At 31.4% G+C, this 15,562-nt stretch overlaps 1 protein-coding gene across 1 annotated transcript; it reads left to right on the plus strand.

Annotated features, from left to right (window-relative positions):
- Positions 1 to 1,219: 1,219 nt before the first annotated feature.
- LOC139491727 (uncharacterized) lies at positions 1,220 to 11,221 on the plus strand. Its single transcript, XM_071279558.1, has 7 exons — positions 1,220 to 1,415; positions 2,449 to 2,585; positions 6,122 to 6,142; positions 7,820 to 8,074; positions 8,629 to 8,874; positions 10,438 to 10,473; positions 10,637 to 11,221. The coding sequence occupies exons 1-7, from the start codon at positions 1,309 to 1,311 to the stop codon at positions 11,107 to 11,109; spliced, it is 1,275 nt and encodes a 424-aa protein (XP_071135659.1). The 5' UTR covers positions 1,220 to 1,308; the 3' UTR covers positions 11,110 to 11,221.
- Positions 11,222 to 15,562: the final 4,341 nt, after the last annotated feature.

A 15,562-nucleotide genomic window follows, 5' to 3' on the forward strand; every position in this document is an offset into this window, starting at 1 on the left:
TAATTAAATTGTTTACGAAACTATAAAATAATATCAAAAAGGATTGTGATTTAAACTGAAAAATAATTTGTTTTAAAAATAGAATATTGAATTTGTATAGTGTCATCAAAGTTTAAAATCAAGCACAACTTATGTATTCTTAATAACCGATGGTGCGTTTCATTTCATTTTCATCCTCACTTAATTTTTTTTTTTAGAAAATAGCAAGCACAAAGCTAGGATAACATTATGAGGATCGTAAGACACCTAATTAATAAGGTGTCCTAAAGTTGGGACTAAAAATGTAATATATCCTAATTTAAGAGAGCTTCGGGAACACGACTTAGGACAAAGACTTGTCATAAGATGGTCTTAGGACACGTCCTAATCCTAAGATAGCTTCGAGAATACCACCCCAGGTTTAATCCACCATTTTCTACGAAAGAAAATGCCTATACCAATTTAAGACAGGAATATAACAGCTGTTGTTCATTGTTTAAAATGTTTAATGTGTCTGAGCTTTTGATTTTGCCAATTTGATTAGGGACTTCCGTTTTGAATTTTCATCGGAGTTCAGTATTTTTGTGATTTTCGTTTTTTTTTTAGTTCCTTTGGATTTTTTTTTAGTTCCTTTTATATGAGACTTCAACATCTAATAATTACATTAGATGTATGTTTCATTATAATATTTTATTCTGATTGGCTAACTGCACATCACGTGTTATTCCGTAAGCAGTTGCATTGCTCAACACAACTTTTCACTCATGATAACACGTGCTCCAACAATAAAGTGCACAGGTGAATTGAATAATAAAATATATAAAATTCGTGTTTTCATGATCATAGCTAAAAAATGTAATTATAAGTATTGAATGCTTCTTTTTGTTACTTTATAGGGTTGTAAAAGCGTTGACCGTGCGTACATTTTTAGAATGAATGAAGCGCGGAAGCGCTTCATACAAAATGTACTTCGGTCAACGCCTTTACACCCCAATAAATTTACAAAAAGAAGCATTCAATTCTTAAATAAACATAATAAACAACCGTAGCCTCCAAAACATAATTTATTCATCATACCTTAGATTTAAATTATATATAGAGCATGTAGAGATAGTTGATAATTGTTTACCAAACAAATAACAGATGATCCTCCGATTGATGTGTCGTGATAAATATTAACGTTTTATAATACATTTTTCTATGGGTCACGTAACACTGTCACAGGTATACGTGCATCGATGTTTTACCTGTGATTTTTACAATAATATAGCAAACATATTGTAAACATTGTAGTTTTATAACATTCTTTTATTACTTTCTTACTGAAGTATGACTGTCGTAAACATGTCGGAAGCTATCCGTTGTTTTAGTCCTTATTTGAGACTGACAGGCACTTTTCTTGTATATTTTCTTTTATTCCAAACATCAGTTGCAAGGTAAGAAGACACATAATTAGTTAGCTATAAACAACTGCTAAATCCATAGTTATTTATTTGAACTATTATTTTACAATTCAGTAGCCGTCCATACCATTTCCGCAATGTCATTTACTTGTAGAGCTTAAATGAGTCACCACGTCAGTAAACATTACGGTAGGTTATGAGGGAACGACTATTAAACTTCAAAGGGGAAAAAAGGGGGAGGGGAGTACTAAGAAATATTCTGATCCCGAATTTGATGAAAGAAAAAAAAATTCTGGTCAAGCGGATGACAAAAATAATATATTCTGAATCCAGATTAAATCTCCCATACCTTATAGTGTAAAACAATATATTGAAGAAAAAAATTACCGTGACTTGAAAATTGACGTTGAAAACCTAAATAAAATTTATCGCGCTTTGCGCGAAAAACCTCTTCTGACTCGAACAAAAAAATTAAAAATTCATAACCCCCTTTGAAGTTAAATGGTTGCTCCTTCAGTGGTTTGATTGTGGTTGTACAAACATAAACCAATCTCAATCGCTTTTAATAAAAACGCTCAGTTTTCATTAAATCAAGGATTTGTATAGTAATACTATACAAATCTTTGATTAAATGTACACCATATTGTGTACTACATACATTAGATAAGTTGTAACCTGTGATTTGACTAGTTTATGAAACTAAGGTACCGCAACTCGATCAGGCAAAGATGACCTTTCTTTGGTGAATGTGGCTGTCTTTACAGTTCCGTTTTGGTGAAATAGATATAAGAAGATGTGGTATGAGTGCCAATGAGACAACATTAATCCAAGTCAAAATTTGTAAAAGTAAACATTATACATATGTAGGTCAAAGTACGGTCTTCAACACGGAACAATGGCTCACACCGAAAAGCAAGCTATAAATGGCACAAAAAATGAATAGTGTTAAACAACCCAAACAGGAAAAACAACGGTATAATCTACATCGTATATAAAAAACGAGAAACGAAGAATTTACTTGAAATGTTTGCCACTGGGTGTAAAGGAATGTTCTTTAAAATTTCAGAGACTCAATTTGTGAGAATAACAGTAATGATAAAAATATGTGCTCATATTTAAATGACGTCAGTAGTACAGGCTATACTTGCGAAACAAGGTGTTGTGAAGGGTGGACTCCAGATGATGACGGTCACTGTGTCTCAAGTAAGATCATTATTTGTTTTGTACATGTTAGGGAATATGGATTTGATATTTGCCTTTAGTACAATGTATGTAAACTTGGTATGCTATACAATTTATATTTGTGTGGTTCTATTTGAAAACCCAATGCCATGAGTGGCATAAAAAAGTGGGGCATCTTCATTTCATTTTATTAGACTCGGGGTGTGGGTGTAAAATAAACAAACACTATGAAAACAAAGATACTTAAATATACGATAAAATTTCTGAAAAGTAACAGCCTTTTAAACATAGAAAAGCTTGTAGAAAGAGCTAGAGCCATTTTGCCGTGAATTCTTTTCATTCGATAAGATAGGTTTTTTTATATTGACTTTGTTTAATTGTTAACACCTTTTATGCGCATAAGGTACCATACCACGTAGACCGAATAATCTGTCGTTCAAAGGCTTTTTTATTTTTAGTTGGTGCTTTTGTGACAAAGCACCAGCCAAAAAAAAAAGTTTTTGAACGACAGATTATTTGGTCTACATACCACGTAACTTGTCAACAAGCCAAATAATATAGACAAAAATCAAATGGGATGCGGTTTTTCTCATTTTGAGTATATGTATATCTGTTACTTTTTGTCCTGGTCTTTTAAGGTTTTATTGTCTATAAGATAAGATAAGATAATATGTTTTTTAACCGGAGAACATCTTACATCAGTTGGTCATAGAACACCGTGTATTACTAACACGTACGCGTGTTATATGGCCTTTTCTCGCATTTTAACAAACAGGCCCTTCGTTGTGATACAGATGCAATAGCTTCTTGATGCTTTACCTACAATCACGATTTGTAGTACTAGTGTAATTGATTTGTTCTGTTGTGTTGTTTTATTTTCTGATGACTTAGGTACCGGTGCAGGAATATGGCACGCCGTTTTTATATTTATTCTAATTTGAAGATATCTTATTTATTTAACAAGATATCTTATTAAGTATTAAGATATCTTTAATTTTTATAAGATATCTTATTTAATTTGAAAGTAAATAAGATATCTTATAAAGTATGTAAGATATCTTATAAAGTATGTAAGATATCTTACTTTTTTTATAAAGATTTCTTTTAAATACATACTTTATAAGATATCTTATTAATTAATAGAGATATCTTATAAACTGATAGAGATATCTTATTAACTTATGGAGATATCTTATTAAGTAAATAATATATCTCTATTATTAACTATATAAAAGATATCTTATATAGTTAATAAGATATCTTATAAATTAATAGAGATATCTTATATTTTAAATAAGATATCTTATATATTTAATAAGATATCTTTATAAACATTTTAATAAGATATCTTATTTAATATGAGCCAGTCCATGCGAAAAGGTACAAAAAGTCCTTTTGATAAACTTTACAGGACACGTTATCAAAGTTTGTTATGATATTTTCGAAAAATGATTTTATCCGAAAAAATTTCATAAATGTAAACATTCATAAGATTGTCATTTCTATCCCAATTTTGTCAATTAAAACAGCAAAAGACGTAGAAATATCTGAAGTTTTGGTATTTGAGCAAGTGTGCAATCATTTGTTCCCCGGACTAATGCTATACCGACTAGAAACTTTAAATTTTACGACACTAGAGAGACAAAAGTCAATAATTTTCTTCAGTTTTACCGGTTTAAGGAAAGTAAGACAACATTAAAACATGAGGGAACATACAAAAACTATGACCGCTTGTGTTTTAGAAATTGAAATTTAAGTTAAGTTAAGTTATTTTATATTATGTTAAGTTAAGTTATTTAATATTATATAAATCAACCTTCAATGCACGGGATTCGAACCGTTGCCCGGTCTGATTGCATTGATATCAGCATCGTAAGCGAGAACCTTATCCCCACTGCTACCGGGGTTAACATTATCAATTGGCAAATCAAGCCATTTAAACTGTACTTTGAAAATGATTGAAATATATGAAATTCATTAAAAATCTTGATAAAACTAAAAGTGTGTGTGTGTGTGGGGGGGGGGGGGGGGTCTCAACACTTGCAGGTGCGTGTAGCTCACAGCTTAAGGATATGAGGAAAGGTAATGTGTTTTATAAATAACAAGTCTACTACCAATAATTATGCACACTTTTTAGAATTTCGTTTTTGTACCTTTTCGCATGGACTGGCTCATATATAAGATATCTTATTTAATAAATCAGATATCTCAATTAATTTATAAGATATCTCATTTTGTTATTAAGATATCTCAATTAGTTTATAAGTTATCTTATTTAACTAAATAAGATATCTCGAAATTGAATAAATATAATAACGGCGTGCCATACAGGGACGGTGGTAAAAATGTCAGTACTAGTATCTACACAGTTAGTGAATTTGCGACAAAATTGCTGTTGACTGCATTTGTTACATATAATACCATGTTCGAAAAAGATTTCGAAATATTGTTTGTGAACTTTGTGTTGTTTTGAAACTTGTATACAATGGCCTCATTTTAAGTTATGTGTATATTACATTACACACGCAGCATTTGGGCTTCATTGCTTTATATAATAATTTCTCGTGTTATTGGTTATGTACAAGCACCTACATCAGTTTGACGACAGTTGTTCATTGCATATATGTAATAAATGTAAACACATGGATAGAAAGTAAGTTAAGAGTATGGACAGTCATAGGAATGCACACAATAAGCGATACATTATTTTTTCTTTAAAAAAATGATATACTAGTATACTATATAGTCAAAATGAACCAGAATGACTCTATGAATTAAGCCAACATCTGAAAAAATATGATAGAAACTTTAAAATTTAATATAACAACACAAAAAATGCGAAAAGTCTAAGCGAGATTCAAACCTTATCTTCAAAACAATCTTTGATGAGTGGTTCTATGCTCTACTGATGGAGCCACGGCGACGCTTGACTATGTTTTATTAAGGAGCTATATCAGTACAATTTAGCGATGTTACAATTTTTTCATAAAAAAGTTGTTGTTCATGTAATACGGAAACACCAAAACCAATTTCATTTTTGAGGGAAAAAGTAGTATAAATTACAACAGTCTCAAAAAGCATAACTTTTTTTTTGGTTTGAAATGTCCGTTTTCCCCACCTAAAAACACCCTAAATTCCGCATATTGGACTTTCATCCTTTTTGAGGGTTAAATTAACTATTTATCACACATATCATAATATATGTAAATCGACATTTTGATCAAAAAGCATTTTTATTTTTTGTTTTTATAGTAAATTCTATTCCGTCGGCACTTTTTGAAATTGGCCCTTCTGTGAAAAAAATTCACGACAAATTGGCCCTACCTCTTTTATGAATTGTTTTAGTTTAAATGCTATTACTCTTAATAAGATGTCATTACATTTTTATTGTTTCAGTTGCGATGTCATTAAATATTTTAATTGTTTTAGTTTAAATATAATTACATTTTAAACTGTTTTAGTTTAAATATAATTACATTTTAAACTGTTTTAATTTAAGTATAATTACATTTTAAACTGTTTTAGTTGAGATGTCATTACATTTTTAACTATTTTAGGTTTGCCACCAGATTACAAAAGTGAGTTGTAATATTTTTATAGCAAGTATAATAGTACTTAGTCTAAACAGAATCGTTACGTGTCGCTGCTGAGCTACGATTGCGTCTCGCCAATAGAGGAGATCAATTACGGGGAAAGACTGACATATTCGGGTTATATCAATACATGTATATATCTTATGTTTGAATTATATATAATTCTTTAGATATACTAGTATATAACACAGAAAAGTTAACGAGGGGTTTGAAAATCCTGTTTTTCCATAAAAGAAAAGAAACGATATCGGGTGATCCATCCATGTCTCAAAATTAGTAAATGTACAACACACAAAAATAAGTACTAATAAACAGCGCTTTTATTTATATACTTCATCGAAAAGTCATTATGGTTACTTCAACACGGAGCAACAAAAAAAAACCTCTTACCTCACTGCAAGCTTGAGACGACTCTTAGAACTTCGGTGTTGACATGAATATCAATTATATGGTCATTTTTATAAAGGAGTAGGTCCGGTAAGGACCGATTTTGGCCTCAAATTTCAGGTTCATCTTACGAAAGATTTTGACCACTTTTTAAACATTTATGTGTCTATTTCATTTGAATCAATTAGTTTATGTGAAAGATTTTAACTGATTTAGTCATTAAAAACGACCCGATTCAAGCTCAAATATGAAAAATCTACTAAATATGGCGAAAAATGTCACTTTTCAGATGGTTTTTGTCAAAAATGAAAGTGGCCGCATCCGTGTTCATCCTCAACCTTTATATATGTTATGTATTATCATAAAATACAACTCACATTTCAATATTAAGGATGAACACGAATGCGGCCACTTTCGTTTCACACGAAAACCGTCTAAAATTTAACTAAAATGCTAGAATTGTGAAGATTTCAGTAATTTAGCATGACTTAATGGTGCTAGTACCCGATATATGTGCATTGTATTGTCAAAAACAGCCCATATTCATGTAGCAGAAGCATTCTACTGTCCAGTAAATAACTAAAAGTTTACATTTTAACAATTTTGTAAAACTGCTATATTTTGGGGCCAAAAAGGGGTCTTACTGGACCTACTCCTTTACTGTGTACAAAACTATTAAATTTTTGAAAATCTAAGGATTTTCTTTACACCAGGCATAGATTACCTAAGCCGTATTTGGCACAACTTTTTGGAATTTTGGGTCCTCATTGCTCTCCGACTTTGTACTTGTTTGGCTTTATAAATATTTTGATCTGAGCGTCACTGATGAGTCTTATGTAGACGAATCGCGCGTCTGACGTATTAAATTATAATCCTGGTACCTTTTATAACTATAAGCATCGGTTTAAGCAGACTACTTTTCAAACTGACAATAACTTTGAATTGAAGAAGAACATTTTTTTACAAAGAAATCAAGTGTATTTCATATCAATTTTCTTCATTTTCAAATTTCTCACAAAAAAAAAAAAAAAAAAAATAATGTAAAAGATTTCATAAATAAATTACGGAAGTTTTTCGTTGTATGCTTTTAATTGATTCACACAGTCTTAGTAGCATCATGCAATACTGAAAAATAAGTTTACTGATTCACATTCTTGAAAAAAAGTTTTGAAATTGTAAGGCTTTCAATATTCGAACATAAAAGACTTCATGTCAAAGTTAAAGCTAGACTATATGTCATAGTGAAGTTTTTAAAACTGTCTTCTTTTTCTATAGAACCTACAATGATAGGCTGTCCAAGACTTGGTGAACACATACCAGTTTATATTGGTACAACACGTAATGTCGGATTTTTATCAAGAAAACACTTCCATGCCCAAGACTGGAAAGGGAGTTCCCTTTATGTAGGCATATCGAAGGACGAATTTCAGCATTGTCGATGTTCTACACCCTATGAAAATGTTACCGCTACCAGTGAAAAGGATGCTTATGGAAATAGAACAATTTGTCACTTCTCAGTTGTCATAAAAGGTTTGGATTATATGCTTTTAAATCAAACAAGTCTTTTATCATGGGACATGCCAATACTATAAATTTAGATTTATTTGGAAAGATTGTATCAAAATACACAGTACTTGAATCTCATTTTTTAAGATGAAATCTTCTCTTAATATGCATACGTATAACATAGTCTTGTATGAAAATAAGAAGATGTGGTATGATTGTCAATGAGACAAGTCTCACAAGAGACCACTTAACTAAAAAAATAACAACTTTATGTCACCGTACAGCCTTCAACAATTAGAAAAGCCCATACCGCATAATCAGCTATAAAAAGAAACTAATGTAAAACTTTGCTTATGAGAAAACTAACGGCATAATTTATGGACAAACTAATGAACGTAAACAAATAAGTTACAAAGCAACAAAATACTATTCACCGGCTCCTGAAATGGGACAGGAACATACAGATCACGGCGTGTTAAACTAGTTTGATGACGTCTACCATACAGTTTATATGTTCCTTAAGACCACAGTTTCCAAGACATGTAAAAACCATTAAATTGCATTATTTTAAAATATAGATATCTACCCACCAGTGTATGAGAACTGTCCTTATAACCAAATTGTTTCATTTGGAGAAAATGTAACATGGACTGAACCAACGGTGACGGACAATGTGGGAGTTTCGCATAAAAATGACCCGAATCAGTTCAATAATACGAAACTTTCCCCTGGATTGCACTGCTTGGTCTACAATGCGACAGACTGGTCCAGAAATATCGGGACCTGTATGTTTACAGTTAATGTATTACATGATGCTGTGTCTGGTATGTATTGAACATTAACTGATAATTCAAATGAATATATATATATATATATATACGAAAAAAAAGGTATTACAGTTCAAATGCCCGTTTTCTTTTCTGTCCTATTCATGAAAATTGAATTAAATTATGAATGTTCGTTCCAAAATAGGTCAATCGGCACGAATCTCACATAATGTATGTAATGCAAATATCACATTATTAGAGCTCGACAACGAATTAACTATCATGTAAATATACATGTATCATAATGCATAAGAAATCACAAAAATATGAGTCGATTTCACAAAAAAAAAAAATTACGACTAAGATTGATCTTAAGTATACTGAATTGTTCATGAGTTACGATCAATCTTAGTCGTAAGTTTTTTTGTGAAATTGACTCCTGAACTCCTGAAAATTCAAAACGGAAAGTCCGTAATCCAAAGTCAAAATCAAGAGCTCAAACACATCAAATGAATGGATAACAACTGTCATATTCCTGTCGTGGTACAGGCATGTTCTTATGCAGAAAATGGTGGATTGAACCTGGTATTATAGCCAGCTATACCTTTCACTTGTTTGACAGTTGCATCCATTATATTGACAACGATGCGCGAACAAAACAAACAGACATAATAGGTAAACATGTCAAAAATACAACAGTTAACATTGTGTTACATGTATAATCTTAATCACAAAAAAAACCAAACATACAAATATGTAACAAAGAAGCACAAAATGGCATATGAGCAAAGAAGCCGAACATTTGATTTGCTGACAACAATCGAGATGGATTCAAATTGTAATCTCGATTAGATTTAATATCGACGAATGCACGTGCTTCCCATTACAATCGGCACTACAATTCAAAGTAAACAAAACGGAAAGCGTGATAATGTCATAGTTCTACAGTAGATTTAAGGTGGTACCTAACACTTTAACTAAAATTAATTTGGCTCGTTCAATTTTCTTTAAATTTTGACAAAGTATTTACTTTGACCCTTTGACAAAAATATAAAAATTGCAAAAAAATTCAACCAACCGTTTAATCAGAAAAGTTACACTGGTTAAATAGCAGTTTGACAAACAGTTATTTTGATCATTGAGAAGCTTAATATGAACACAATGTCATTAAAATGTTCTGCTGATTTTACAGAGTTATCTCCCTGTAGTGTTAGGTACCACCTTAAATGAAATCATAAGAATTGATTGTGTTTATCTTTGTTATTTTATAGGTTTGTAAAACCGTTGATTTTGCACAAATGTTTAGTATGTGGTTCGGTCAACGTTCAATCACCCAAAAAAATAAAATACACTCACTTATTCGGAATTGTTGTTTCTTCCTGAAATCTGACAAATTGAAATACTTCACGCACTCTTACAAATACTACCAATTTCAATAAAGTTTATGATGAAAATTAATGAAATTTTTGGAATGTTTTTACTGACGTTTTTGCTTTCTTGTTCGGCAATATTAAACTATTTTACCGTGTGACCACCATGCATATGTGTCTTAACCATTTTTTTGCAATGTTATTACAAAGACTATAAATATGACTATAGTTTTGACCTTTGATGTTTCAGATTGCAGGACAGGAGGAAATTCATCAATAACTATAAGTAAGTAATAAACAATACTTGAGATAATAGAAATATCACCAACATTGGTGTCAGTTTTAATTGAATTTTTCTTTCGAGAACATACAAGAACTGTGTTTTTTTTTATATGAGCTCAATGGTAATGAGTTTAACATGTTTAATGAATTGTCCAAATCTTTTGTAGGTGGGACAATCCTCGGAGCTTTGGTTATAATATTGATCGTAATGACAGTAATTTTGATTCCACTTTGCAAACGACGCCGACGACGAAATCAACTGCAACGCCAGTCAAGGAGTGCGAGCAATTCGAGTGAAGTTCACCTGTTTACCGTTTATAACAATGATCCTCCACCGTATGACGTTGTTGTTTCAAATAAATTACCAGACTATAGTCCACCCACCGAACCACCATCTTATGATAGTTTACATTCAGAAAACGCTATGAATGATCAGAGGGGAGACATCAGGTGTTTCGTAGCAAACAATGACGTTTGTGCAAGCGAATCAGCATTACGTGGCGATTCATCAAATGCATTTTCGTTGCAACATACTATCAATAACGACAACAAACCAAACGACACAAGGCATAATGTCAATCTGCATTCTATTCAAACAAACAAACAGAATAACGCCCCGAGTACAGAGACTCTTGTTTAAACATGTGTTAAGAACATCACATCACAATCAGCATGTATAAATCATTAGATTATTAATACCTTTTGAAGCTTTACGATAAACAAGATTTTTTTTATAAAGGTTTTTCAAACAGTTTTTGTATTTGTCATTTTTTTTTTTGCGATTTTCTAGCAACTTCGTTGCCAAATAATCTTTGTTAAAGGTTAATAACTTATTGGACATTTATCAAAATATTTTCGTTGGCAGAAGGATTCATCTCAATTTCGTTTTGTTCAAAAAATTCGTATTGCGTTTGCTTGACAATTTTTTGTGTTCTGTCATATGCAGTATTATTTATAAATCTGCATTTTGTTTCTCTGTTTTACCCTACTGTATGAAATTTACCATGAAGTACATGTACTGCCAATGCCTAATAGGGTAAACGATAGCATTTTTTCTTATCAATGCTCACTCTTTAACTAAATAATGTTCATTATCATTTTGATTATTCTTGTGTTTTGGCTATAATATATCGAGTTCAATGCTGTTTATGTCGTGTCTGTGAGAGTGGGAGACCGTTTCGTCTAAGTATATGTTGTCCCGTATTAGGTTGACGTTTTTTGTTTCGAACAGTTTGTGGTCATATAAAAATGAACTCACTTCTTAATCATGTTCCTTATTAATGAAGAGAGTTCTTCGAAAGTTACCACGATTGGGTTGATACCTGTAAAAGTCTTATATCACACGAAGTATCACATTTTAACTTTTACAGTGATATTAATTACCGATTCCGGAAATGAAGTTACAATCCGGATACACTTATTAATCCTTAGGATAAATTTAAAAGGTCTTTGATTATTGTTCATTGGTATGAATATTGATTTGCTATCAGTAAATTAAAAGCATACCAATTATTACTGTTATACATGTACAGTACGCATATGCACATACAAGGTACTACAATCGATCGATCGATCACTATATTTTGGCATTGCTGTACATGTAAATTATTTTTAAAAGACATCGAATGTTGGATGTGCACTGATTGGAATTTTAATAAATTCATTTTGAATTGTTCTTGGCTTCAAACTATTTGTCAGTAACTGGGAGTACTCTCATATATGTGCTTTTTGTTTGTTTTTATGAATAAAATTGAGAAAGGAAATAGGAAAGTTGTCAAAGTGACAACAACCCGACCATAGAGCAGACAACAGCCGAAGGCCCCCAATGGGTCTTCAATGTAGCGAGAAACTCCCACGCTCGAAGGCCTCCTTCAGCTGGTCCCTTAAAAATATGTTTACTAGTACAGTGATAATGGACGTCATACTAAACACAAGAAACTAAAATTAAAAGTCACACAAGACTAACAAAGGCCAGAGGTTCCTGATTTGTGACAGGCGCAAAATTGCGGCGGGGTTAAACATGTTTATTAGATCTCAACCCTCCCCTATACCTCTAGCCACTGAAGAAGTAACGCACACCAATACACATATTAAAATTCAGTTCAAGAGAAGTCAGAGTCCGATGTTAGAAGATGTAACAAAAGAAAATAAATAAATTGACAATAATACATAAATAACAGACTACTAGCAGTTAACTGACATGCCAGCTCCAGACCTCAATTAAACTGATTGAAAGATTATGTCTTCATCATATGAAAATCGGGCACAATCCCTCCCGTTAGGGGTTTAGTATCATACTATCATAAAATATATCAGAAGAATATAACCCGTGTCATGCCAACAACTGTTTTTTTTTAATAAATGTGTTTAGTTCCGATGCATAGAACCTATAAGTGAATCAATATTACAGTGACTTGACTGTTAGTGTTGCTCTCCACCAATTGAAATTCATTCAAAATTTTGACCAAATTGCAATTTGTTTTATAAAATCAAATTGTTCAACTGGTCAGAAATTTGAACCAACTGCTGTAGAAAATCCACAGCCAAGTCATGAAAGTGCAAGGTGATAAAATAAAACATACTTACAATCCTATAAGACTTTAACTGCACTTTAATGATGTTGTGACAAAATTATTTTATCAGTTTGTATAGTTATATTATAGTCATTTCCATGCTGAAGGGGAACTTTTTATTTTGAATTGCTATTAAATTGTCCAAACTAAGCTTTCATATAGTTTTTCTTTCTAAAAGTATTCTATATTTATAAGAATCAGACATGTGAGTTAAAACATTTCATATTCAATAAAATATGTGTAAAATTGCAATAAATGTTTGTAGGTTTTTCCATGGGGAGATAATAACTTTTCTTTCAAAAAGTATTTATTCAAAAGAATAATATTTTAGGTTATCTCCCCATGAAAACTTATCCATAGCATATTGTTTTTTCACACATATTTCACTGAATACATTGTATATGGTGTTTTATTTAAAATGATATCTGATTCTTATAAATATAGAATACTTTTAGAAAGAAAAACTATATGAAAGCTTAGTTTGGACAATTTTATAGCAATTTGAAATAAACAGTTCCCCTTCAGCATTGAAATGACTATAATATAACTATACAAACTGATAAACTAATTTTGTCACAGCATCATTAAAGTGGAGTTAAAGACTTATAGGATTGTAAGTATATTTTATTTTATCACCTTGCACTTTCACATTTTGACTGAACAATTTGTTCAATATTCTGACCAGTTGAACAATTTGGTTTATTAAAACAAATTGCAATTTGTTCTAAATTTTGAATGAGTTGCAATTGGTGGAGAGCAACACTAACAGTCAAGTAACTGTAAAGCCAAAATATGCAATCTTTAATAACCTGACACCAGTCTCGTAACTATATCCCTTCTTAATAAGTCTGTTATGAATGCATAGAAACCATACGACGTCCTGTCTATGTTTTTTTTGTGAGATGTTTTTCTGTTTTCTATCGATCTGATGATTTGGCTTTGTTCAACTTATTTTTGTAGTTTTTTTCTGATGTTGTACTGATACATCACTGTCCTGTTCCAAGTCAGGAACCTGTAATTGGTTCATGTCTGTCATATTTGTTTTTTGTAAATTGCTTTATAAATTTTGCCGTTAGTTTTCTTAATTCAATTCTTTCATAAGACCTGTTGGTGACCTTCTGCTGTTGTTTTTTATTTGGTCGGGTTGTTGTCTCTTTGACACATTCCCCATTTCCATTCTCAATTTTATTTTTATTTTCATATGTTTCATGTTAGGATTTTTTTAAGGCCGACTGTACATGTATGCATTTTTTTCTCGTTGTTGAAGGCTTAACTTGCTTAAATCGACTGAATTTGAACTTTGGTAGATAGTTGTCTCGTTTGTTATCATACCACATCTCCTAATTTTCTAAATTGGCCAACATTTCTCGGTTCACTGGATATGGGAATGTGACAGTGCATATCTAGCTTATACTTTTGTTAAAGAAAGATCGAAGTTTTAATTTAAGGAAGTTTGTTGTCACAAGATCATCAAAATGGTACCTAGTTTAGGTGTTTATTACGAAGTACACTAAGTTATATGCCAAATTAGTGTTCTTACGTAGACACTGGATTGTATTCTTGTACTGTCTGAACTGATGTTTTGTCTTATGTTTTATATACAGCTACTTTTGCTACGGTACTATTTCTGTACTAAAAATCTGTAGTACTGGAAATCTACTTTTAATATTCAGTACTATTTTGTTACTTAAGAATTATTGTAATGTTTAGGTTCCTGAATTTTACAGTACTTGATTTGTACTTGAAATTTAAGTACTCCTGATTTTTTGTTGCACGGTTTTATTTTAATCATTTTAAAAGTTTATCTTTTTCAAATCTCATAAAGTTATGATGTTCAAATATGGAATACTGTGACCATTGTTGGTATTATTTTTGTACCAATATGTTAAGTACACATATATCTAAACATAACAATAATTCTAAAGTAAAGAAATAGTACTAAATATTAAAAGTAAATTTCCAGTACTTAAGTACAGAAATAGTACCTATGCAAAAGTAGCTGTGTATATCATACCATTTATCGCTATTTTCGAAATATTTCTTTGACCTTACTGACTTGCAATATTTTTCTCAGCAAAATATAGTGAAATGAAAAATTATCGCTAGAAACTTAGAACGCACGTGCCGTTATAAAGTAAGCATGAACTTCTTCATTTGAAAAATAGCGATATCATTGGTCATCTCAACTCGATTGTTATTTTTCACTTTTGCCGGACCGGCTTAAGCGAGAAAAGGACCAACGACAATCTATAAATATAACAATGAAAACGATAAAAAAAATTCTGGGAAAGAAGGGGGAAAGTCGAGTAGGGATGCAGAGCAAAAAAAAAAAAAAAAAAAAAGGGGGGGGGGGGGGTCTCTTGAAAATTCAAGTGGCGTTCTCAGGTCTTTTTTCCCTTTTTATGACATCATCTGTCGCCACAACAACTATTAAGAGTATTTAGCGTCATATCATAGACTCTAAAACTCAAGCAATTTAACAATTTAAGTATGGAAAAAACAAGTGAAACTGCGAACTAC

This window comes from Mytilus edulis, chromosome 10 (assembly GCF_963676685.1).
Source record: "Mytilus edulis chromosome 10, xbMytEdul2.2, whole genome shotgun sequence".
Taxonomy (NCBI): Eukaryota; Metazoa; Mollusca; class Bivalvia; order Mytilida; family Mytilidae; genus Mytilus; species Mytilus edulis.